At 43.2% G+C, this 25,788-nt stretch overlaps 2 protein-coding genes and 1 long non-coding RNA gene across 6 annotated transcripts; 2 read left to right on the top strand and 1 right to left on the bottom strand.

The window, feature by feature from the left end:
• Positions 1-550: 550 nt before the first annotated feature.
• Positions 551-20,695, bottom strand: LOC307023798. Of its 2 annotated transcripts, none has more exons than XR_013803775.1 (3): positions 19,583-20,695; positions 17,574-17,673; positions 551-746 (listed from the first exon to the last, which is right to left on the bottom strand). It is a non-coding gene; the product is annotated as an uncharacterized lncRNA (long non-coding RNA). The 2 variants fall into 2 exon arrangements; XR_013803776.1 differs by lacking the exon at positions 19,583-20,695 and adding an exon at positions 17,802-18,027.
• LOC307023784 (E3 SUMO-protein ligase ZBED1-like) lies at positions 7,225-10,249 on the top strand. Its single transcript, XM_079657354.1, has 2 exons — positions 7,225-8,953; positions 9,122-10,249. Exons 1-2 carry the CDS (start codon positions 8,516-8,518, stop codon positions 9,524-9,526), a joined length of 843 nt encoding a protein of 280 aa, XP_079513480.1. The 5' UTR covers positions 7,225-8,515; the 3' UTR covers positions 9,527-10,249.
• Positions 19,329-25,091, top strand: LOC307023771 (interferon-induced protein 44-like). Of its 3 annotated transcripts, XM_079657324.1 has the most exons (9): positions 19,364-19,485; positions 20,702-20,771; positions 21,378-21,538; positions 21,734-21,803; positions 22,010-22,205; positions 22,853-23,005; positions 23,379-23,550; positions 23,942-24,042; positions 24,703-25,091. In XM_079657324.1, exons 4-9 carry the CDS (start codon positions 21,787-21,789, stop codon positions 24,901-24,903), a joined length of 840 nt encoding a protein of 279 aa, XP_079513450.1. In that variant the 5' UTR covers positions 19,364-19,485; positions 20,702-20,771; positions 21,378-21,538; positions 21,734-21,786; the 3' UTR covers positions 24,904-25,091. The 3 variants fall into 3 exon arrangements, with proteins under 3 accessions (XP_079513449.1, XP_079513448.1, XP_079513450.1); XM_079657323.1 differs by lacking the exon at positions 20,702-20,771 and having other exon boundaries at positions 19,329-19,485; positions 21,752-21,803; XM_079657322.1 differs by lacking the exon at positions 20,702-20,771 and having other exon boundaries at positions 19,329-19,485.
• The last annotated feature ends 697 nt before the right edge of the window (positions 25,092-25,788 follow it).

Genomic DNA, 25,788 nt, shown 5'->3' with positions numbered 1-25,788 from the left:
TATGGCCTGTGGGATTAAACGAGGGGTTACTCAGGGGCGGCGGGTACTGTAGGCTAGGGAAGGCTAAGCCTTCCCAAATATTTGTGTCACTGCATCCTGGTAAAAATAAAAAATATAATGTATAATGTTTGTGTCTTTGACATTAGCGCTGCTATGCAGCCACCTGTGCCCTGTACTACGAAGCCAGTTCAACAGATCCTGGATATGTTTGAGTTATCTTAACCATGCCCGGCCCTCCCATTTTACATTCCTGCCCTCCCCCAATAAACACGTTTTTTATTATTTATTAAAAAAAATAAAAAAAATGTTTTTAATTTTTTTTATTATAAATAAACTGTGAACTTTTATGCTACGGTGTATGTGATGTCAGATAGTAACTAAAAAAAAATAATCGCAGGCTACGTCAAATAAATGCATGTGTCTGTTGTGATTCGTCCACATTTAGACCAATCACAGCGTCACACTCTGCCGCCTATTCTGGATTTGTTTATTGGGCATTCTGTAGACTCCCATTTCTGTTTGAATTACAAAATGGACATCAGAAATGGGCTTAAAAGGTCAAAGGATTTATTAAAACGAAATAGCGATGAAAGAACTGCAGCCGATGGTTCTGCTGGCGACCCTGCACCTGCCGTTGCAGCAGCACGCCTTAATGTCACAAGCTTGACCTCCGCAAACCCTGGGTCTGAGTTAGTGAGCCCAAGCCTTGACTCATCAATGCGGCCGCCACCAACGCTGTCCTCCTCCTGAATGAAAAGTCAACTATTAGTCAAATATGAAGAAGTTAAACTTTAAACATCCATGACTTAAATACTTTATCCTGGATAAAAGCCACATAGCTACACCTGCAAGGTGAATACAGCTGGTAAAAGAAAAAGTGTTTGAATGCGTACATTAATAGGTTATCACTGCCCCGTCTAAGACACGAGTGGATCTGACTTTAATTACATTTGACTCGAGTGTTTCGTCAACTAAATGTGTTGCTTAAAATAATACTTCTCCATACAGTTAAAGTGTGACACTGTGAGGGTTGCACGGCCAGATACGGCTCGGCTGACTCAGATAAGGAAATATATGATACGATTATGATGTGATGTGATATGAATGATAATGGGGCACATCGGCAGCTGCCACCTCAGAAAAATGCCCTGCCACCCCAGTTGGCAGCTTTGTTTTGAAAGAAAAGTTGTGGCTCATCGGGCATTTATGAGAGAAAATCTCTAATGTCCGAGTGCAAGTGAATGCAGCACAAGACGCGCCTTGTAACCGCTTGTAACCCCTCCCCCGGCCCTGGCGAGAGCCTGGAAATATGATTGGCGGCGATTTCCTCTCAACGGGGCGACAGCGCAAAACGAGAAGCATTTCGGATCCAAGTAGACGGAAGGAATGAGGTATTTGCGGTCTACAATGACAGAGAAGAGACTGTCAAGTTTGTCTGTAAGGCAAGGCAAGGCAAGTTTATTTATATAGCACTTTTCTGTGCGCGAAAGTGCTTTACAAAACAAATTAAAATACTTTTTAGGAATACATACAGTAAAAACACATATATAATGGCATTTTACAACAGGCATTACAAAGCAAATATAATAAAAATAAACACCATAGGTATACAATACATTTAAAAGGCATACTGTAGTGCGAATATGAGCAGCTCAATTAAAAGCAGCGGCAAAGAGATATGTTTTTAGTCTCGATTTAAAAATAGTAAGCGTTTCTGCGGACGTGCATGATTTGGGTAGTTTGTTCCAGATTGTCGGGGCATAATAGCTAAATGCTGCCTCTCCATGTTTTGTTTTTACTCTTGGAACCGATAGCAGACCCTTCCCAGAAGACCTGAGGCACCTTGATGGCTCGTAATTATGTAGGAGTTCAACAATATACTTTGGTCCTAAACCATGTAATGATTTAAAAACTAGCAATAGTAGCCTACTTTAAAATCAATTATTTGGCCGACTGGAAGCCAATGTAAAGATTTCAGAACCGGAATGATGTGATCCACTCTTTTAATGTTAGTGAGGACACGTGCAGCAGCGTTCTGAATCAGCTGCAGTTTTCTGATGGATTTTTTTGTCAGCCCTGTGAATACACTATTGCAGTAGTCGAGTCTACTAAAGATAAAAGCATGGACAAGCTTTTCTAAGTCCTGTTGTGACATTAGTTGTTTAATCCTCGATATGTTCTTCAGGCTGTACTCAGCATTGAATCAAAATGCACCATAGCTTTTAATCTTAATAAGTTTGTGAGGCGTTTTGCTGAGCAAGATGGTAATAGCCACATTCAGCTGTTATAGGCATGCCAACTTGATGCTCTGCTCACGGATGACTCGATGAGCATAATAAACTGTTAAGATGATGACCTTACGTGTGTAAATATTTTTTTTTTCTGTTTTAAGTCCTGAGAAAGTCAAATAAGACGGTGTGTAAAACTTCACTGCCCAGCCAAAAAAAAGTAACCACTTTGATTTAACTAGGCCAGTAGGTAAGGACTTTCCACTGGAAAATAACTTACTGCAGCGATGTTTATGTTTGAGCTGAATACACGTTTTTTAACCCTAACTGATGCAGTTAATCACTTCTTTAATGTTTGTTCTTTCTGATGTAAAGTCAAGGTTGTAACTGTTTGCAATGAAGTTGTGCGGCGCTGAACTGTTCTTTTGATTATTTTGATATATGATAGTAATTACTTGTCTTTCAAATTTGAAGGAGGGTGAGCAAGCATCTTGTGGAACATTCATCATTAACTCCTCCAAAAAATATAGTTTTTTTAATAATAACACTGAATATGTGAATCATAACAGTGATTGACAGCTAATATCATATTAATTTAGACAAACATCGACGAGACAGTTAATTAATATACTTATTGCAGCAGTCTGCATAGATTTGGTACCCCTGCTGGTCTAAGAGTGAGACAAACTCATTCAGTTATTGTTCAGTTAAAATTCATCAAAACCCTCTATGGTACGCACTATGATGCCATTTGGGAAACAAATGTTTGGAGTGTTTTTTTGTCATATAATAGACCAAATAAACATAATCTAAAGAAATTTTAAATAAATAATTATTTGGGGGTACTTTTTGGGGTGTGTTGTCTTGAAGCAACACTGTACCATAATGGTAAGTTATGAAACAATTATAATAATAATACATGGGACTTTTATAGCACTTTTCATGAAACTAAAAGACGGGTTGACAGAGAATTAAGAAAAGACAACAACAAAAAACAAAGAAATACATAAAGAGATAAACAAAACAGAAAATAGGGGTGGAGGGGGGTGGTCAGTGGTTGAATGCAGTGTTGAAAAGGTGGGTTTTGAGTGATGTTTTGAATGCTGTGAGGGAGGAAGAATCTCTGATGGATTGGGGTTGAAAAGAGAGTTATTGTTTCAAATTTGAACAAAATGTATTTAAAAACATGGAAAATACTAAATAGCCTCAACAGGTTAAATTGCATGCCAATTAAAATGTGAAAATGGTTATTTTTTATATTTTAACAAGATTACATGTCTGAATGTTGCCTGCAGGCAACATTGTACCATTGTGAAACAACCTTTAGGAATAAATACACAAAGAGCTAGGCATCTTTCATCAAACTTTATTGAGCCATTTGACAAAATAGACTCACTATTGTGGAAGTTCATGAAGCAGTTATTGTCAGCAGTGAAGCACAGGTACGTGACACACTTTGATCACTGCACTTTCACCCTTACAGCCAGGGTATTTGCACTGGCCCTTTTTCTCCACCCACACAGGCCATGGTCAGTGTGGTCATGATGCACATGTGTTGATGGCACTGATGAGGAAGAACCTCTGTGCTTCTTCTCAGCCAGGTCTCCATCAACATTATGAGATGGTCTCCCCCTCTTCTTCAAAACGTTCCTCTCGTTGCAAAGGCAACTTGCAACTTCAGCTTTGAATTTAAGCAGGCTGTACACTTCTTTCTTGGGGATGCCGCAGTGCCTGGGGTACAAGAGCCACGCATTCACTAGAGTGAAATCCATCATGTGCAACACGATTTTGTGATGCCACTTCCTTGACCTGATCTTTGTTCTGTAGAGAGCAATCAGCGAGTCTAGAAAATCCACTCCTCCCATATTTTTATTGTATGCATGCACAACACTTGGGCAGGTAACCTGCAATGTTTCTTTCTTTTTCTTATCCCATCTTTGCACAGATCGTTGGGTTGGCTTTAACATCAAATGTATCTTGGTTAAATTGTAGAGATCTATGATGAATGGTATGCTTTTGAACAGTTTATACCTAAACACACAATACCACAATATCATGGTTGCCTCAAGGCAACATTTACAATTGACCATAATGGTACGATGTTGCCTCCAGGCAACATTTGCATTTTAACAAGTTTCCATTACCTAATTAGCAAATTAAGTATATTAAACTATTAGAAATTAAGGTTTACTCACCTATTATTGTGAATACATTTTTTTCCAGACAAGAAATGTGCAAGAAATTACGTTTTTAGACACATTTCTTGGAGAGAAATGGCTGAGCTGATCCTTGTGGGAAGCAAACAGGGCCACTACTATTGGTTCCTTATGGTCCTGCCTCTTTTTTAAAGTATTGCATCATAATTTGAGATGTATTGTGTGAATGCAAAAGGCAAAAAATGGGTATGTTGCCTGGAGGCAACATCATACCATAGAGGGTTAAATTAATTCTGCCACCTTATATACAGTATTTATATTTAAGGCTTTACTGATGTGCCACAATAATGTCACCAAATGTTATTGAGTTAAAATAAATATTGTGGCTTTCCAAGTTAACATTGCAGTAATTGATATGACTGCGATTAAACCAGCATATACTTCTGCCAGGGGATGCCACCCCTGAAATTCTCCTGCCACCCTCTTGCCACCCCATGAATATTTGTCTAGATCCGCCCCTGGTCCGATTGCTCTGAAGATGGGAGGTGATATTCTATTCATTTTCACGTTCACACAGTTGGTGATTTTCAATATGGTCTAGCTGCGGCCGCGGACACTACGGCCCAATCCCAAACCACTCCCTCGACTACCCCTCTGTGACGGAGTGAACTCCGTCTGTAGCCACACTCGCAGCTCAACGAGGCTCCCTCTTGTCAGATAGAGGGAGTAAATACAGCAACAAGCTTTGGGAGGGCCTCCCCTCTCTCCGGCAGAAACAGGAAATGCCGTAACTGTTTGTAACAACGGTTTCAAATCAGCATCTCTTAGACAAAAAGTTTAAATGAATAACTCAAATAAAACTCCAAACATCTTTCATTGTGTTTCAAAGCTCTTTTAGTTTTAAACCTGATGTTTATAAGCTTCTTAGTTTTTGCAACGGTCTGTAAATATACACAACTTTATAATAAAATGCACACATTTACCTTTTTCTAGACTAAACAGGTATGATCCTAAGTTAAAAACATATGAGGTTATCATGTGGTTGTTAACATCGCAATTTATCAGTGGATGTTTGCTGGAACTACTTGTTAACAGCGTGTTTCCTGACGGACGGACACAGCGTGACTCCGGTCAGGTAGAGACCGGTCTCAAGTCAGCACCGCTGCAGACTCGCTGTTTGAGGGCTTGATAGCCCACTCCCCCTCCTAGGGCTGAACGATCTATCGTTTTAGACCGAAAATCGCGATCTCAGACAACACGATTTTGGGATCGTCAAAGCTGCGGTTTTTCTTGGTGCATAATAATAATAATTTCGTCAATAATTTCACATGAATGCCCAAGGCTCTGTGCCAGCTACCAATCAGAAAGCTGCAGCCTGCGCGTGACCAGATGACGTGTTCTCCACCCCAATCAGTGTGTAGCTCGTCATTAAATTTCAAGCATGGCAGAAGCGGGAGCAGAAGCGGAGCCGACTAAATTAATACCAAAAAGAAACAGCACGTCGGTCATTTGGCAGTATTTTGGATTTGAGGATGATGATGAACACCAGAAACAGGTGATGTGCCAAACATGTCGTGTAAAAGTGGCTACATCGGCTGGCAATACCACCAATTTACATCGCCACTTGAGAGTTCACCACCTGAACTTGTATGAGCAGTGCATGGCGAAAAAGAACCGTGAAACATCAAGCAGCAGCCATACTTCGGCAAGTCAGCCAACAATAACATCATCGTTCGCCAGTGTGACGCCTTATGAAAAAACTAGCCGAAGACACAAGGAGATTACCGCTGCCGTAACGACTTACATATCGAAGGACATGGTGTCTGTAAACACAGTGACCAAAGACGCATTTAAAAGTTTGCTACGCACAATGGATAAGAGGTATGTTCTGCCCTCCCGCACATACTTCAATCAAGTTGCCATCCCACAGCTCTACACAGAATGTAAGGCCAAAGTTCTAAATGATCTGGAAAACACGGAGTTTTATGCGTCAACTACTGATCTGTGGTCAAGCAGAACGACCGAGCCCTACATGAGTTTGACCGTGCATTTCGTCAACGCCAACTTCGAGTTGTGTAGCCGCTGCCTGCAGACAGCATACTTCCCCACTGACCATACAGGGGAGAATATTGCCATGGGGCTGAAGGAGTGCTTGGCCAACTGGGGTCTAAAAGAAGAGGCCCAGACGTGCATAACAACAGACAACGCTACAAATATGATCAAAGCAATGGAACTTAACCAATGGACCAGACTGCAGTGCTTCGGACACAGGCTGCATCTTGCAATTGGTAAGTACAAGAATGTGTGTTCGTGCGAGTGTGTATGTTTACAAAGTTACTACAAGTGTGAGAGTTCGTATTATCCTCGCAGAGGCCCTAGTCTCTGCTATATTACTCTGCCCTCAAACACAGTTGGGAGGGGGGAGGGACGAAGCGCCGAGAGGTTTGTTGTCAAGCTGTAGTTAGCTGACCAACTGTTAGCGCAGGGGTCGGCAACCTTTTTGATATGAAGTGCCATTTAAAAAAAAAAATGTTATCAGCGTGCCAACGATCGATAATTATCAACGGGGGGGGGGTTGAGGAGCTTGACACTCGTCAACTATCAGCAGGAGGGCGGGGGAGCCTCGCTGTGGGGAAGCAGTGTGTGGACCTGTCAGCGCAACTTAGATGATGCCGAATTTAACAAATACATTTAAATAATTGGTTTAAACGGCATAATGATAAGGACGATCGTCCGTTCTGTGATTCTCCAGAACACACAAGTTATGATATTAGGGTCATGCAGAGTGAGATGAGATCGCTGTCCCTTTAAGAGAGAGAGAGAGGGGTGTGGCTTGTGCATGTGTGTGTATGTTTCTGGAAGTGAAACGGGAAAGCAGAATAACAGAGGTCTGTGATGTATTTTGTGAAACAGAAGAACAGCTAAATAAATGCAACGTCCTCCCAAGAAGAGCTCGCCTCTCTCCAGTCATTTAAGCTAAAGTGGGTTATTGAACCTGAAGCTTGTTGCTTCTGCCCTCCTCGACTACGGTCTGGGAGCCGACAGGAAAGTTCAACACACAGATGGCCAGTCCACCCCTTTGTAGCATTATTTCGATGAGAGATGAGCAGATCGCCACTGGGCTTTCAACTAAAGAAACACAGCCACGCAAAAACTGCGTCATTTGTACAGCTCCTTATGGGTACTGAAATTAGTGAAGTGCTTTCCTCCGTGGTGAAACGATCAGCACTGCACCACGGAGGAAAGCGGCAGAAAGTCACCTGGAGATAAAGAGAGCGGGACTGCGTTGCGTGCATGACTTCCTTCTGGAGGTAACGGGGAGACGCGCTCTGGCGGCGGTCTCGCGTTCAGGATCCGAAAATTAATTTAAATATTTTGCACACTTATTCCACTTATGCCTAGTGTGCCACTGGTTACGGTGCCGCGTGCCAATGCTGGCACGCGTGCCAGGGGTTGCCGACCCCTGTGTTAGCGCAATGCTACTTTAACATACTGTTTATCCTAGTGAGAAAAATGAACCCTTTCATGGGTAAACTTTAAAACCTCCCAATACTGCTTGCTTCTGTTTAATTGCGGATTGCCGAGAGATGCAAAGGCGGTCTCCCCTATTTTTGAAGCCCTTACTAATGGGTCAATGACGTTTTTGTAGTAGCAGATGTCAGGGTGGTGCCACCACAGCTGATGCCACTATATTACGAATTAAATGATTTTTTGTTTTTTAGTGGAATATCTAAAAAGCATATTCCTTGCTTGTACATTAATTACCAATTACAAATTAATTTATGGGCAATAACTTACTGTGGTAGTACCACCTGACGTCTGCTGCTAAAAAAACGTCATTGAACTTAATACAAGATGACAACAGATGTAATCAATATGTTATGAATTCTGTGTTATGAGCTATCCTTATGGCTTTTCATACTGTAATACATGTAATGTTTTCCACCAGAAAATGCTGTCAAAGATGATCAAAGAATCAAACGGGCCACAGGACTTTGCAAGCAGCTGGTTGCGGTCTTCACTCACAGCTGGAAGAAGAAGAGGGCATTCAAACAGGCACAGCAAGACTTAAACCTACCTCAACAGTCACTGGTCACTGAATGTCCGACACGATGGGGCTCCCGGCAGAAAATGATTGGGAGGGTGTTGGAGCAGAGCAAGGCACTGTGCCAGGTTCTGTCTGAAGACAGGAAGACGCGGCACCTGATCCCCACTTGGCAAGACATAGATGTACTTGAATCTGTAAACAATGCCCTCGGTCCTCTTCAGGAGTTCACAGACGCCCTCTCAGGTGAGGACTACGTAAGCGTGTCATACCTGAAGCCAGTGCTCCATCTCCTCAGAACAGCAACGCTTGCTGAAACTGACCAGGACACGAATCTCACCAAGGAGATCAAATCAAGAGCTCTCCACTACATTGAAGAGAAATACAGCGACCCAGTGACACAGGAGCTCTTGGACATCACATCCTTCCTTGATCCAAGATTCAAGACAAGCTACATAAGCGAAGAGAATGTCCCATACATCAAAGACAGAGTGAAGATGGAAATGGAACAGGTGGCACAAAAGGTAAGCTGTCCTTTTTCTTTGTTGTTTCAAAATAAAACAAAAAGTTGTATTTTTAGTTTTTTTTAACTATACTCTACTGACATTTTAAACTTTTAGACAAAATGCCTCGTTGGTCTTAATCACAACTGATAGCAAAACATTGATGCCTCTTATTACTGTGTGTTGTAGGAGCAGAGGGCTTGTGTCACAACCCATACCATGCCCCTGAGTGCAGAAGAAGAACCACCATCCACCTCTACAAAACGAAAGCGGTCACTGGGCAGCTTTTTTAAGACCAAGGTGGTCCCTGCTTCCTCTACTGTGCAGTTGGAGGATACCATTAAAGCAGAACTGGACAACTACCTCATAACTCCTACCATTGATGGAGAGCAAGATCCACTGGCCTGGTGGAGAGTGCACAATGTCAACTTCCCATGGCTTAGCAAGTTGGCTCGTAAGTACCTTAGCATACCAGCAACGAGTGCACCATCAGAGAGACTGTTCAGTGCCAGTGGCAATATTGTCACATGTCAGCGTGCATGTCTGAAGCCAGCAAAGGTTGACATGTTGGTTTTCTTGGCCAAAAATCTCTGAAGGGATGAAGGGGAAGATTTATTGATTTTTGTTGTTGTTCTTCTGCACTTTGCCCTGAAATCTCTTATCGGCACCTTACCCTGACATGTCTTTGTTCCATCAAAAAAGATGTTCACTCTTTTTTACTTATCTTTTGTATACAGACTAGATGTAAAATAATTTAACCAGTTTGACATCTTTTCTTGATGAGGAAAATGTAGGGTAATTTAAACTTTTTAAATTATTATGATTATTATTATTATTTATTTTTACTACCTTTACATTTCACTTCCTCTTGCCACTTTATTTGAAGAAGAAGCACAGGTTTCTGAATACACGGGTTGAATATCTGTAACTGCTGCTGATGTTGATGTTCATAAGCTAGCTCCTTTGAGCCATTTTGCACTACTTTTAAGGTAAGACTTCTTTTTTTGCTCCACTTTGTTGTTATAATTTATCATTTGTATGTAGCCTACGTTATTTTACAAAAGTGCAATTATTTTGATGCTGCTGAGCCATTGATCTTTTTAATGCTTGATATTTTGTTAATAAACAGTCTTGCATTTGAAATCTGTTGCCAGCCGTTTTCATTCTTGCATTATCTTAATGAAATTCATTGTTTTAATTAATTTACACTGAAACTTGATTTAAAGAAAATAAATCGTGGTTGAAATCGAAACCGCAATCTCTGCCAGAAAAATCGCAATTTCAATTTTTTCTTAAAATCGTTCAGCCCTACCCCGTCCACACCGCTCCACACTAATTGCTTTGGAACAGCCCTCAATATGGCGGACCCTCCGCGTGAACGCGCAAACGGAGGGGTAGGGTGTAGGGGGCGGTTTGGGAATGGGCCTACATGACACTACACGACACTACACGACACGCCCACCTGACACGACACTACGGTGGCTGAGAGGCACTACCGTTAAAAGCGAATTGACGACACTACACGACAGGAGGAGAGGTTTTGGGGTTTGGGAGGGAGGAAGGAAGATTAGGATTAGGTAAAAAGGTAGGGAGTGGTTAGGGTTAGGATGGGGGGATGGGAAGGGTTAGAGATTGAAGGGAGGGAAGATAACTGCTACCCGGGAAACAGGATGCAACGCGTCATCTGTGAAGCTCCACCCACGTTGAGCTCCCGCCCACATCGAGCTCATTGAGGCACTGCGCACTTCAGTGAGGGGCTTCTCGTCCGCAGCTAGACCCTTCTCAGCCACCGTAGTGTCGTGTCAGGTGGGCGTTTCGTGTAGTGTCGTGTAGTGTACTCTACTGTCCGCGGCCGCAGCTAGACCCTTCTCGTGATTTTGGCTGGCCGTCTTTCCTGCAACGGCAGTCTAAACTGTATTTCCTCCGCACACTGAGCTCTGATTGGTCAGCAGGCGTGGTGCTCCTGGGACATATCCTGCTTCGGAGCACAGACTAGGTTCCAGGATAAGTCACCATGGAGATCTAGCCCGCTAAAAAGTGAAACAGCTTCGTAGTACCGGAAATCCCAGAAGTTATCTTGCTAAACAAAAATCCTGCTTCGTAGTATTCGTAGTTCGCAGGTGAAACTGGATCGTTATCCAGGGAGATTGTTTTCAGGAAAGAAGCTCACTTTTGCCACTGCATGGTACAACAACAGACCATGGGTTGAATATTCGTTAAAAACAGACGCAGCCTTTGGTTTCCCCTGTAGACAGCTTAAAGTAAATACGTCTTCATCTGATGCGGCTTTTACTGTCAAAGGTTTTTGCGACTGGAAACACGCATTACAGACTGATAAAGGGCTGCTAAGGCATGCCGCATCAAAAGAACACATTTCATGTGAGAGTTTGTGGAGAGAGAGACAGATACGCGAGGAAACAAATAAGGAAATGAGTAGCCTACTTTGGTGCAGATCAGCTGGCACGGAACCGTTATTATGTGCCAGCTGTCGTTGATATTATAGCTTTTTTAGCTGTCAACCAACTCCCTCTCTGAGGTGACCACGATTCACTCCACAGCATGTCCGAGTCAGGCAGTGGGCTCTTCCTATCGCTGTTTGAGTATACGCTGCACAAAGATGTAGAGTTGGCCAAAATAATGTTCTCAGTTAACTCGGCTGAGCGAAAGGATGCACCTGCAGTGCATAGGAAAATAAACCACGGGCTAAACAGTTCATCGTCTCCGTCTCTACTATTTATTTCTGAGTGCAACGATGAGGAAGCTGCCACCCTCAACCAGTGTGCCTCGCTCGTGATTTACCAGTGTTTGTGCTGCCACGCACACAATGTTTCAAAAGTGGTTTCTATGTTGCCCTTTATTTGTGTATGCATTTGCGCTAAGTGTGCGTCTTTACGCAATGCTGTTGGCCTTGCTGTTTGATATATATTGTGCCGCAGGCCCGCAGCACATGACGGTTTTGTGTGCCCTCCCATGAAAATCATATGCCCTCCCTTTAGATTTGTTCTGGCGCCGGGTCTGATCTTAACTAACCCTAACGAGATCTCGCTAAGCGGTCCTACGACGCTGGTTATCAACTCGGTAAATCAAGCCAGTGTTTCTCTCTCCAGCTGAGAGCGCGTTCACGTGAAAGGGGCGGGGTTAGCTACATTTGACCAATCACAAACAGGGACAAGTGTACTGACAGCGCAGCGTCATACTTCATTAATGAAAATTAAACTGATATAAGACAAATATGAACTTTAAACATCCATGACTTAAACAAATAATCCAGGATACAAGGCACATAGTTGCACCTGCAAGGTGAATATATAACAACTTGTTAAACAATAAATAAACTACAGAGTGTTTGAATGCGTGCAACAGTTTTATGATATCACTGCCCCATCTAAGACATGAGTGGATTTGACTTTAATTACATTTGAGTCAACTTAATGTGTTGCTTAAAATAATAATTCTGCGTTACGTATGGTAACCCTTGTTATATAAGCACAGGCGGAGCCCTCTACTGGACTCTATGGGCACTACCTTATCATGCAACCATTCACCTACTGAGAATTTTATGGACGTAGCCGGCCCCGGCCTGCATGAATGTGCGCGCATCTCACCGTATAAAAGGAGGCCTCGCCTCCTGACCGTCATCCTACACCTCTCTTCAGCGAGCGGTATAGGACAGACAGTGCCCCGAGTAGAGGACTCCGCCTGTGCTTATACAACAACGGTTACCGACCGTAACCCCTCGTTATATCTCTCACAGGCCCGATGAATACACATGTCGTCCAACACACCGTTCCACCTCACTGTCCCTGACCGGCTTTAGCAGCCACTGCGAGACTCACTCAGCTCTCCCTCGGTTGTAACCGTGGAGAAGTCCGGGCTGCGGTTCACAGAGCAGATGCCCACTGACCCACAGCCTCCCTCCTCACCAGTCCTGTGTTGCCCCAGCAAGCACAGACGTGGAGAAAGAGCCAGACATATCCAAGAGATAACACTTTATGAAGGGGCCTGGCATTGACCAAGACGCCGCCGTGCATATATCCTCCACACTCACACCGTTGAATAAGAATGTTGATGCTGAGGGTGCACGGACCCCCGCGGGGCAGGCTCTCCCCGCCTGTCCGTAGGCGTGTGCAATGCCTTCGCAGAGCCAGCCTGCCAGGCGTTTCTTGGACAGAGCTTTCCCAGTCACCCCGCCCCCGAAGCACACAAACAGCTGTTCAGTGCGTCTCCTGTTCTGGCCCCACTATGGGGTGGAAGACTAAAGACCCCTAACTGAATAGTCCTCGACCTGAACACACTCCTTAGGCTCTTGGGCAGAAAGGAGGGGTTCGGTCTGAGTGTCATCCCGCTCCGGTCACCCCAAATCAACAAGCAACTCGGGTGGACCGACAGAGCGGTTAACTCGGACACTCTTGGCTGACGTTAAGGCAAGTAGCAATGCTGTCTTCCACGACAGTGCTTTCAGGGAGGAGAGCTCCAGAGGCTCAAGTGGTTCTGACCCCCTGTAAAAACCGTGACATCAGTGGCTGAGAAAAGGCTGACCTGCCCTCAAATCCCTCATGGCAGGACGAGATGGCTGCTGCATACACCTTCACCGTAGAATGAGCAAGCCCTCTGTCCACCAGTAACTGTAATAAGGACAAAATAGAGCCCAACTCACAAGATAGGGCCTCTATTCTCCGCTCCTCACACCATCGCTGGAATCCCAGCCACTTTGGCCTGTAACAGGCTGTGGTGGATCCCGCTCTAGCTGCCTGGATAGACTGAATAACTCTGTCATACAATCCACCCTGTCTCAGTCTGTTCCTCTCAGGAGCCAAGCCTGGAGAGAGTGGGTAACGTCCCGATTGCACTTGCCCCTTGAGACATCGCCCCCCAGAACTGGGGAATTGCCCAGGGCTGGCCAACCTTCATCTGGGTCATCTCTGAGTACCAAGGTGCCGGCCACCCGTCCCAGTGGAGAACCCCTCCGGAGGTGATCCGGGGACCGACAGAACCGGAGGTTGCCCTCCACTGAGCGGGGGATGGTCACCAGACGTCGTTTGTGCCTCTTGGGATCCAAACGCAGGCTGGAGAACCACCTCACACCTCGCCAACACGCTGAGATTATTGGCCGCAGCCGCCATCTGTGCACGGAGCCTGAACATTTTATCTAAATACTCCAGGGTGTCTCGGTCCCGCGGCAGCGGGGGGCTGAGGTTTCTTCCCCTCTGCCCAGCCAGCTGCCTGCAGAAGCACATGGGCCGCCAGGCTTTCATCGAGGGTGCGCACACCGGGACACGTCGTGTCCGAGCGGCCCTGCACCCTGATGATGCCCTTCATGGCATCTACTGGGGCCTTTGTCCTCAGTGGTCGCTGCCACGTCGCCTCCACACACTGTCAGATATCTGGTAACGGGGGAGAGACGAAGGCCGGCTGGGCCGGAAGCACCGGGCCGTAAAACCCTGCCGAAGGCGGCTTACAGGCCTCGGTGGCAGCGGTGGGGGGAGCGGTAAGCCTACACGCTCCGCCGCCAGGGTCATCACCGCCGGGAAGTCCAGACGCGCAAACCTGTGTGCTGGACCCTCCTGGCCGCCGGAACTGAAGGTGTCAGATAACGAGCCGTCCACCCGGTCCCTCGGGAGGGTGAACTCAAATGGCACCTCATCGAGATCGTCCATGTCGACCACCTCGAGGTCCGGATCCTCCACCTGCGGTCCAAGCTTCCTCCAGAAATGCTCGCCACGATGCCGGCAGTTTAGCTGCGGGATCGTGCGGCAAGCATCACAGGCCGGCGACTTGCCTAGGCCCTCCTCGGTGTGGTTCGGCCCCAGGCTGGAAGCACTGGCGGTGCGGGTCAGCCCCTGCAATCAGGCCAGGGCATGTCGGGCTGTTTCGGTGCTCTAGGAGTGGCTCCATTTTAAATTATTTGATTCTCTTTCTCTCACACATCTTTGCTCAGTATCACTTCTACTCGCTGAAGAGAAAGGGATGACGGTCAGGAGGCGAGAACCAAACCAAAAAACAACAACATTACTTATCATGACTGAATGAGTGACCTGTATGACTAGGGATGGGTATCGTTTGAAATGTATCGATTCCGATTCCGGTTCTGCTTATCGATTCCGGTTCTTATCGATTCCCCGTTTCGATTACAAAATTGTAAAAGAAAGAGGTCAAACGTTTAGATAACAAAAATATCTTTATTCTTTTAAGCTTTAACTGAAATTGTTACAAATAATAAATATACATGCAATACAAATGTATTGCACAATAGCTGTGCCTTGTCGGCCGTCAGCGTGCCGAGCCGGCCGTCAACGGCCCGCTGACGACCGGCCGTTCTGTGATTCTCCAGGTCCGCCCTTTATTCCACCGGGTCACCGCGGCGCCGCGGTGCAGACGGACCTGCTGGAATACAGGGTCTACCACGTTTAGGAACCGTTAAGCAGAACCGAAATTGTGTATTTTGTATGGGTACCCGGTACCCGGCATTTTCTTATCGGTTCTCATCTGGAACCGAGTTTCGGTTCCCAACCTTATGTATGACTCATATCATTATGTCACTGATATCTATTCAGGGCCGGCCCTGAGCAATTTGCTGGGGCTGTCATCTACTTCCAGTGGCCCCCGGCAGAACAGTAGTCGGTGGGACCCCCAACTGCACAGGACATGGAGTTGGCAGGACCCCCGACGAAACAGGTGTCGGCTTGACCCCCAACGGCACAGGACATAGGGTAGGCAGGACCCCCGGCGGAACAGTAGTCGGCGGGACCCCCAACGAAATAGGGCATGGGGTTGGCAGGACCCCCGGCAGAACAGTAGTCGGCGGGACCCCCAACGGGACAGGACCAGGGTTTCCGCTAGGATTTTTTCTCGCCGGTCAAATGTCCGAACAGAATTAATTTTACCGGACAAATTTGAAACTTACCGGTCGTGTTTCAATGTTAATAATAAGAAGTGTGTAGCAGAGTTTCCGTTAGCAGGTAATTACCGGACTAGGACCGGATATGCTGATGTTTAAAACTCAGTTAATGGGGCTCATTTTTATATTGCTTCAGTTTATAATCGTAACAGATCGAAAAATTCAGATTCATTTTTCAATAAATAATTCCACAAACAACAAACAACATAATTATTACATTCAAAGAAACTACTTGTAGTAGATGAAGTACATTATTCAAAAGTTTATATTAACTTTGAATAATAACTTGGGAGAAACGGATCCTCTCTTTTCCCCTCTCACTCCCTCTCTCTTTTGACAGCCCGTCAGTTTCTCATGCAGCGTGCTAAACAGTGGGCGGGGCTTCAGGTGATTATGGAGCAGCTGAACTGATCTCTTTCTCTTGTCCGGTTACACTTCACTCGCGTTTATGTCCATATCGATCAGATCCAGCTCTCCTGATCGGCCTTTATAGAGAGGACAGATCAAACTATTAATAGTGAATATCGGCCAATCGATTGGAGCATCGGACATTTTGACCGGCAGGTTTTGAATTTACCGGTTTTTATTACATTTTACCAACTAAAAAACGGTAATTACCGGCTAACGGAAACCCTGGACAGGACATAGAGTTGGCAGGACCCCCGGCAGAACAGTAGTCGGCGGGACCCCCAACGGCACAGGGCATTGAGTAGGGACTTGAGCAGGGACTAGAGAAGGGACTCGAGTAGGGACTGGAGAGCGGACTTGAGATGGGACTTGAGAGGGAACTTGAGAGGGAACTCGAGAGGTGACTCGAGAGGGGACTCGAGAGGGGACTCGAGAAGAGACTCGAGAGGGGACCTGAGAAGGAACTCGAGAGGGGACTCGAGAGGAGACTCGAGAGGTGACTCGAGAGGGAACTCGAGAGGTGACTTGAAAGGGAACTCAAGAGGAGACTCGAGAGGAGACTCGAGAGAGAACGAGACTCCGTTGACCTCCAAAAGCCAGACGAGTACCCGAGAACGGATCCTGGACAGGAGCAGGAAATGGAGAAGAAGCAGGGGCTGACTCCAGACAAAACAAACCGAGACGTATGGTGTCAGGTAGGGAATTGGGAGGCATATTGGGAGGGGCTAGCATGCCTGGGGCTAGTAGGCCGGGAATCACATGTCGAGAGGAAGTCCAAAATCCAGTCAGGTAAGAACTTCACTAAACATGGCTCCTCTGTTGCCACCTGGTGCGCCTCTGCCAGAGCAGCCTCTTTCTGCTGAACACTGGACGCTCCCCTCCACCTACCATAGCAGCAAGCCAATGAAAAGGTCAAATTAAGTAAATCCAACTCAAATGGATCTGCTGGGCCCATCTCTGGTTAGTTCCTTCTGTCAGGGAGAGTGAAGTAGGCAGGACCCAAATGCAGAATTAAACAGAAAATACCTTTATTTCAAGGCTAATATAACAACAAAACTGACTGAACACAGTCAGGACAAACAGACACAGGAGGGCAAACACAGAGACAGGAATAACAGACAAGACGGGGGTGAACACTTTTCAATATAAAACAGGAAACCAGAGACAGACAAAACACAACACAGACAGACCGTGACAACAATATATGATTTAGATATGATATAATAATGTTTTGATTATAGAATAAAGGATAGATCCTCCCATTTAGCGTGCATACATTTGTTTTGGAGTCTTCGAGTGGTGGTGGTAAACACATGGAGATGATGGGGGTCTTACCAAGTGAAGACATTATTGATGTGATCTAAATCCTTCCTGAACTGAACTGGAGCTGAATCACAATCTGAGGCTGCTGAGACGAACGCCGCATCAAAAAGCCCTGAAATGACAGCAGAGAGCCCAGAAAGAAAAAAAAGTTTAGAAACCAGCAACATAATGAATTAACAGAGATCATTTAAATATCCAACAGGTTTAACTGAATTACAGTGACACTCAAAGTCTGCTTACCTTGATGACCACAGGAGAAATACGCACAAGTGGAGAAAACACACACACGTTTTTGTATCCAAGGAATAGCAATCCCCACCATCAATTACTGATGCATTTCCGATAAGTTATTCGGTTATTAAGAGCTACTGAAAGATGGCAATGACCCTCAGGTACATTTTCCTAGACTGTACAGTAGAAGTTTTTGTTATCAGGCAATGGGGTCTCCATGTGGAGGAAGGAGACAAGCAGAGCTCTCAAGTCTCACGCATTTGGCGTGAGACACACGCATTTCACTCCATTCACACGCTCACACGCCACACCTTGTATTTCTCACGCTGAGATTTCTTTCCAGGGTACTGCCCACCAAGTTGCGCAGCAATTTTGTAAACAAAGTAGGCTTGTTTGAGACGCGTGCACTCCACTAGCACCCAGAGGGATTCATACTCCACTAGCACCCCCCCCCCCCGTTGACATTCGCGGCACAGAGGGCTTCATGGGAACTTTGAGGGGAGCCAGAAGTTGGAGTACCAAACACCGCTGCCAAAATCTCACTCTGAACTCTATTCAAAACTTGAGAGCCCTGCTTAAGTGTGGCCAAATGTTGACCTCTTCTGTCAGCTAGCGGTTAAGCATCTACAGCTTTAGAAACTAGACTAGAGCTCCCTCTTGTGTACAAAATGAGAGGAAACATTAATATAAGGGTTCAAAAATATATATCTTTTTCATTGTGATATTTTGCCAGTTTATCCTATAAACAGTAATATATATCAATCCAAATTAAAAGAGTTGGTTGAGCATTCCTATAATTAATTTTAAAGGATGTTTTGACTTATCATTAGACCCTGCAGTGGACTGAAGATGCATTTCATTTCTACACTCACGAAGGTAGAGCAGATTAGAGGATCAATATCTACATTGCATCTGCTTAGTCTAAACTGTCATTACTGGTTTCACAGGCTTGATTAGGAACATTGATCTGAATGCAATACCCCACTCAGTAGTCAACCTTGACCACCTCTTATTTCACTCCATTAGTCTGCCAAAACATTTCTAGTTGTTTCAGAAACTTCTCCACACCATTTTCTGACCTAAAGCTCCTCTAACATAATTGTTCTTAAAAACACACAGTTTTTTGGTATGTTGAATTCCTCCCCTACATGTCTCTGATGTGATGTAGGCTACTCATCTCAACAAACACACTGTACCTCCATATTTTCTCTCTTTATTAGCAGTATGTGTTCTCTTTAAATCTGTAGAGGGCCTTGCATGTGTTGGACCTGTAAGCTAAATTTGACATAATTTGCACTATAATTTTGAGGATGATGGACCCATGAGCTACCTCATTTAAAACCCTGTTGAAACTTACACTTTTGGTATTATCCTCTTTCTATAAAGTCGACAATAAGCAATCATCCAAAGGTCGAAAGTGGAGGTTTTACAAGAAAAAGCAAACTTAAAACCTAGGATATCAGAGAGCATTTCAATATTTCGAGTTGGTTTTTTTGGGGACAACAAGCTTGCATTGTGCAAAGAAAGTGTGCGTATGCCACACACCTCTCTGACAGTTTAAGTTTCACTTTCCTTTCCTCTGAAAAGTATCACTCTTGTTTTCTATTCTCCTCTATCCTTTTGCAGCTGTTATTCGCCACGTAGCCTATACAGCAGCGGTTATCATGCAAAATCTAACTGAAGAAAAAACAAGGTAAAAACCTATGTTGACGCAACGTTAGGTTGTAAGTAAACGGAGCAAAGTTCAGTTTCATAACAGGTGGCGGTTAGGTTGAAACTTAATTACCTACCGTTTTTGACTTTCTTCTGTTTGGTTTGTGTCCTTTTAGGCTATCTATTGGCCACCAACTTTCTTAATTTCGTTCAAGCCTGCGGGTAGACGGGATATTCCAGAAAGAAAACGTGTGTTAGCTAGTTTAGTGTTAGCTAATTGTTCAAGTTATCTTCTAACTGTGGAAATGACGTTACAGTGTTTATATGGACAAACAATACTTCTCCCATTTTCACAAGACATAACTTCCTTACAATCTGACGATACTGTTGCATTTTTAACACATTGAAAAACACTATGTGTCTGTTTTGGGATAGTGATAGTGATCTATCTCGCAGGATCTGATAGAGAAGTTATGTCAACCTTGTTAACTGACGTTCACAAATGCCCTGGCTCAGTAACTTTTGTTACAGTAATGTGTCTTAGCACCGTAAATATTTTATGTTTGACAAATAAAATAGACACATTATTAGACTGTGTCCACCTGGAGACAGGAAGCGTACAGGCTACCTTTGTTTATCAGGGGCGGACGATGTAGGCCGGTCGGATAAGTCACTACACACCGCTTTTAATACGTCAACTTCAGAAAGCCTACAGTGCATCTTTGCTTTAGAAAACTCGGACACACACAAACCAATATTTTGCATATTTTGATGAATAGATGTAAAGGAGGTCGGCATTGCTTTTTTAAAACTGCGAAACTAGCTTATTTAAACACATCTGTAAGCGAACTCTCACAAAGTGCGGTTAATTTAAGTCAAAACCTTATATTTGAAACACAGGGGCTGGATGTTCTGTGCATGTCTGAGACTGTTATGCTGACGTTCTCTATTTTTTTTATTCAATTAATGTTTTAAAATTAGAAAGGGGAAATTCCTGATTTCCAACTGAGCAATTTCACACTGGAGTTTTGAATAATAATCATTGGTAAAATGTGTTTGTGTATCCACAATCATTTGAACAGTTTAAAAGTTGAACTACATATGTTACTGTGGTAAATGGTTTGCCGGATGGAGAAAACACATCCATTCATAGTGAACAAATGAGGACCAAGTTTTCTCCATAGCCTATACATATACAGACTGTATCAAAGATTAAGATTGGCGTAATTATCTAAAATATGTTTTACTTAATCCAGTACAGAAAAATAAGTCTTGAGATACTCATAGGGAGGAGAGAGAAGATGGGAGAATCAGGGAGGAAAGGAGGTAGGTTATTAACCTTCTCTCATGCTTTCTTTCACTCATCCATTTATAAGGCTTAACATATTTTTTCCCACTTTAAATTAAATAAATAGTTTGAAGTATATTAATAATTGAGCTAACAGGGCTGTTTACAAAGTTGATGTTGATGACCTTCCGAAGAGGAATATGTGAAAGCAAAGCATTGGTTTTCAAATAACGTGCATACAAGTTACCTGTAGATACATAAATTATCATACAGGAACTTGCAACACCACATGTTATAAGACACAGATTGTGGCCTGCACTTTGAGAAAGGAAGTTGGATTCTATGTATCCTGTTGTGATTAAGGATTAATGTCGTGTGTGAAATGTTTCAGACGCATTTTCCCTTTTGCAATGTTTTACTTTTATTGAGTTCTATTCAAATCACTTTCTTTCAGTAGTGCTCAACTCAAATGTCGCCCCAAAACTCACCGTGGCTCAAAATGTTTTAATAAACTCACTTCAATGCTTTGTCCATTCAAACAATGCTGCTTTTTTTAGATCAGATTTTAGGTCACATATGTTTTCCAGTGCTTCTTTGTTTCATTTTTTCATTTAAACTGATGCATGTGATTTTTTCCTCATCAGACCATTCTTTTCATTTGGTTCGGCCCCATTTGAATGTCCAGCTCCTGTAGCTAAACCGGCTTTTGCGATTGCAGAGGACGTCAATAGTCCTTTCACCCTTGGTTCAAACGTCAGTTCAACAGAGAATAAAAAAAAGAAAACATCTACATATACATTTCCTGGTAAGCTACTAAACATTTTCAAATGAAGAAAGAATGATATACAACTGTGTTCCAGTTTTCCCAACAGTTTAATGCATGCTTCAAGAAGCTCCATGCAAACATCTTAGATATTGTGAGCAGAAATGTCATTAGTGAGTATTCTGTAACCCTAACTTGAACCGGATGAAGACTTATCAACTTTTAAACTCTCCTCAGCACTTAAACTCTCCTCAGCACCTCAACCTAAGTTGGAATCTCAATGGAGAGAAATGGAGTGGACAGAAGAGTGAGTAAAACATTCAAAATCAAGTCATGTTTGCAACTTTTTTAATTACGTCAGAGTGATAGAACTGGTCATTTAGAGCAAGAAGATAGAACATAATTGAAACCCTATCAACATATTACCTTTATTCCTTTAACTCATGTTCACAGACACTTATCTTTTCAAATGATTTAAACAGCAAGTATGTTGTTCAATATTTTCGAATCTAGGCAAAAGGCGAGTCTGATGAAGACCATCAGCTCCTACAGGCCGAGCTGTCACGAGAGGACTCAGGCTCGAGTTCTCCTCCTGGGTCCGGTCGGTTCTGGAAAGTCCAGCTTCATCAGTTCAGTCCAGTCTGTGTTTAATGGAAGAGTCACCAACCGGGCCATGGTGGGCACCTCTTCCACCAGCTTCACCAAGAAGGTACAAGTGGAGCAATAACTGAGTGGGAACAAAAGGGCTGAAATTCATTGTTGCGTTTCTCAAATTAAGGAAGTATTGAATAGAGAGCCTCGTCTGGCCTTTTGAAAAAGGCACTGAATAGCTAGTAGATTCAAGCGGTATCTATACACTATCCACGAAAGATGAAAAACAGCTGAGCACCATTCAAAGAGACCATCTGTAGTCAAAGTATTGTCAGTCATTTCCCATGTTAAATAAAAGACTAATGTTATCTCCAATTCATCAACTTATTATATCATTATATTCAATACCAGTTTCAAGTTTGTTTGTAAAACATCACAAATAAGCAAAAATTATAAAAAGTTAGACAGTCATCTTTACACAAAGTCCAATTACTAGCTTTCCTGAAGCTTTCGATTTCATGGATTTTGTCTGTGTAAGAGTTTGCCTGGATTGGCCATGACAAGTTCAATTATTACGTATTAGATTTAAATATAGATTAGGACAGACACTATGCGCACATACACACAAATACATGTATCAACGGTGAACAAAAATGTCTCAAATTTGTTCATCAGAAGACACTGTTCATGCAAACCTCCGTTCACAGCTTGGATGTTCCCATCTTTTACAACCATCCAATTAACTTTTGTTTCTCTCTGTCTCAGCTGCAGTCCTTCAACATCCATGGTCAGAAAGGAGAGGATCCTACTGGACTGGTGCTGTGTGATATTGTGGGCTTGGGGGGTGGAGAGATGACTGGACTGACCCTCCATGACATCCTGTCTGTCATTAAAGGTCATGCACCAGAGGGGCACAAAGTAAGCAGGATAAAAATGACATGTTCTAGTTCGTAGCTTGCAGCTTTACCCAATGACCGTTGTTTGGTCAAGATGAAAATATCTCACTATTTGTACAGACATTCATAATTTCCCAGAGGATACATCCTTACTCACTTTGTTGATCGTCCGAACTGCGCCACCATGAGGTTAACAGTTGGGTTCATAGAGACGTAACCGACTCCAACCTAAAACCCATGGTTACCGTAATCATTAACAGCCACGTGAATAACAAATCCTGGCACTGAACATGAAATAGCTTTTGCTTTTGTCTCATGTTGAGGTAGTTTTTCTACCTCAACATGAGTTTTTTCTTTTTTTTTTTAAATGTAACATCCTCTTTTCTCTCTCCCAGTTTAGCGCAGATCAACCAGTGCGGTCTGAGACTGTGGGCTATATAAAGAAGCCAGGACTCAAAGACAAGATCCATTGTGTTGCCTTTGTGGTAGATGCCTCTAAAATCCTGACCTACCCCAAAGGCCTCGGCACCACCTTCAGGCTGCTCCGAAAGCACATCAGTGACCTGGGTAAGTCAGGGACACATTATCAGTCCAATACAAAGACATTTTCAAACACAGATGAACTACTTTTAAAGACAAAATGGGCTTTGACTTTTAATATGAATGTTGTAGAGCTGTTCTTCTGTCCCTCTGTCAGTTCCTGTCGAATCTGGATGTTATTTTATCGCACTGCTTTGAAGTTTCACTGACCTTTTATGTATATATTTTTGGGGATTTTGTTGTTGCAGAGGCACTGATGTTCATAATAACTTTGGGCTTGAAACCCTCTTTACAGGATTAACTAAACAAAAGCACTGTTGAAATGTCAACTGTCAGTGATTTCTTTCTCTGCAATGTAACAAATTAAAGCCTTTTTTGTAGTGACATCTTATTGACAGTATTGTATTGTGTCTGCTAGACATTCACCAGGTGGCCCTGCTGACCAAGATAGACCAAATTTGTCCAGAAACGGCCGAAGACGTCACCCAGGTTTACAAGAGCCGCATCATTCAGGACATGGTAGGTTTAAAAAATATGAAATAGACAAAGTATATCCATCATAGAGGAAGGTGTGATCACTATGCAGACTACAGGTGGGGAAGTTTTACCAAAATGAGTATGTGACCAGTTTTAGTTTCCTGTGATCTGTAGCATAAGGGAACATTTGACTTTGTGGTGCTTGTTTATAAATATATATTTTTTTCTTTTTCGGTGCACATCATTAAATTACAAGCTAAAGCAAAGTCACATGACTCACTAGTCACAATAGATTTTTGGATAAAGGGAAATATCATTATTGATCTGCCATTCAAACATACAGTATACATGTACAATGTAGTTTGGGTACATACATACATTTAAGGTAAGACACATAAAAAAGCCAAATTACAGCCTGAAACTATTTTAACGTTCTTGTTTGGGCTTTTTTTATTATTTTGCTATTTTTCAACTGTCAAATTGAGGACTACTTGCCCTGTTTTGATTATTTCTGTCTGGCTTTATAATAATGATATAAAAATAACTTTTGTGAGAGTTAAGAACAATGGAACACTCACTCCTTACACACCACAGAGCTTGAGATGATAACTTTTCTTTATTTTAGCCATGGCATTTTCTCTGCTTAAGGAATAAAAATACCGATGGAGTGTAAATCCTAGTCATTTGTGTGTGTGTTTGTAGATGAATAAAGCTGGGGATCTGTTGGGTATGTCCACCTCCTACGTTGTCCCGGTGAAGAACTACTCATCAGAGCTGGAACTGAACGTGAACAACGATGTGCTTCTGCTTAGAGCTGTGGACCACATCCTGCAGTATGCTGACCTGTATTTCCAGGACAATGCACCACAACACACAGGGCCAAAGAACGATTTGGGGGTTTAGCGTATAAGCATTTTAAATATTTCGGAGCAGCATTTCAAAGCTACAAAATGTAAATGCTACATCTAATAAATCATGTAACATATAACATTCTCATTATGTTTTTCTTAAATTAAAACTGAATATAATCAGAAATGTGTGATGTTTTTATTTGTAAGTGTGATCTGTTCTTTAATAAAAGGTAAATGGTCCAGCAACAGCATTGTTTTTGAGTGGCACAGAGTGGGTGTAAGTGAGCTTGCCGCGGACAACATACTTACAGTGGTTGCCTAATCGTGTTCACCATGGTATCATTAGCATGGTTTAGCACCTAACTGAGGTTTAATCATTTTGATTTAGAGAGTTGAGAAAACTCTGAAAAAAAAATCCAATGGTCAAAACATACACTGACCATACAGGCATGCCAACTTTAATGCTCTGCTCACAGATGATCATAAACAACTGTTAAGAGGATGACCTTGTATGTGTGTATAACTTTTTTTTCTTTGTGGGGGTCCCAAAAAACTGAAGTCCTGAGAAAGTCAAATAAGACGGTGTTTAAAACTACACTGCCCAGCCAAAAAAACACTTAGATTAACTAGGCCCTCTTGCCACCACATGCATATTTGTCTAGATCCGCCCCTGACCACGAGTGAACTGTTAAAATGTATTCGAAAATGATTTGGAACCAACAAAGAGAGAAAATGAATCTGATTACTTTTGCAGTATAAGCCAATGTAAACCGAGGTGTGACAGACAGGGGTGTAGTTCTACTTCTTTAGCTTCCTTTACATCGATTTCGACTGATAATGTGCTGTGACTTAATTTATAACTGTGAATGGCTTTGTCAGAGCTATTTAATAATGTACACCTCTGCTGATTTATATTCACCTTCCCCATATTGCTTTT

This window comes from Notothenia rossii (genome assembly GCF_949606895.1).
Source record: "Notothenia rossii genome assembly, chromosome: 1".
NCBI lineage: Eukaryota > Metazoa > Chordata > Actinopteri > Perciformes > Nototheniidae > Notothenia > Notothenia rossii.
Note: the sequence above shows the minus strand (reverse complement) of the source record. Positions and strands in the feature narration are given on the sequence as shown.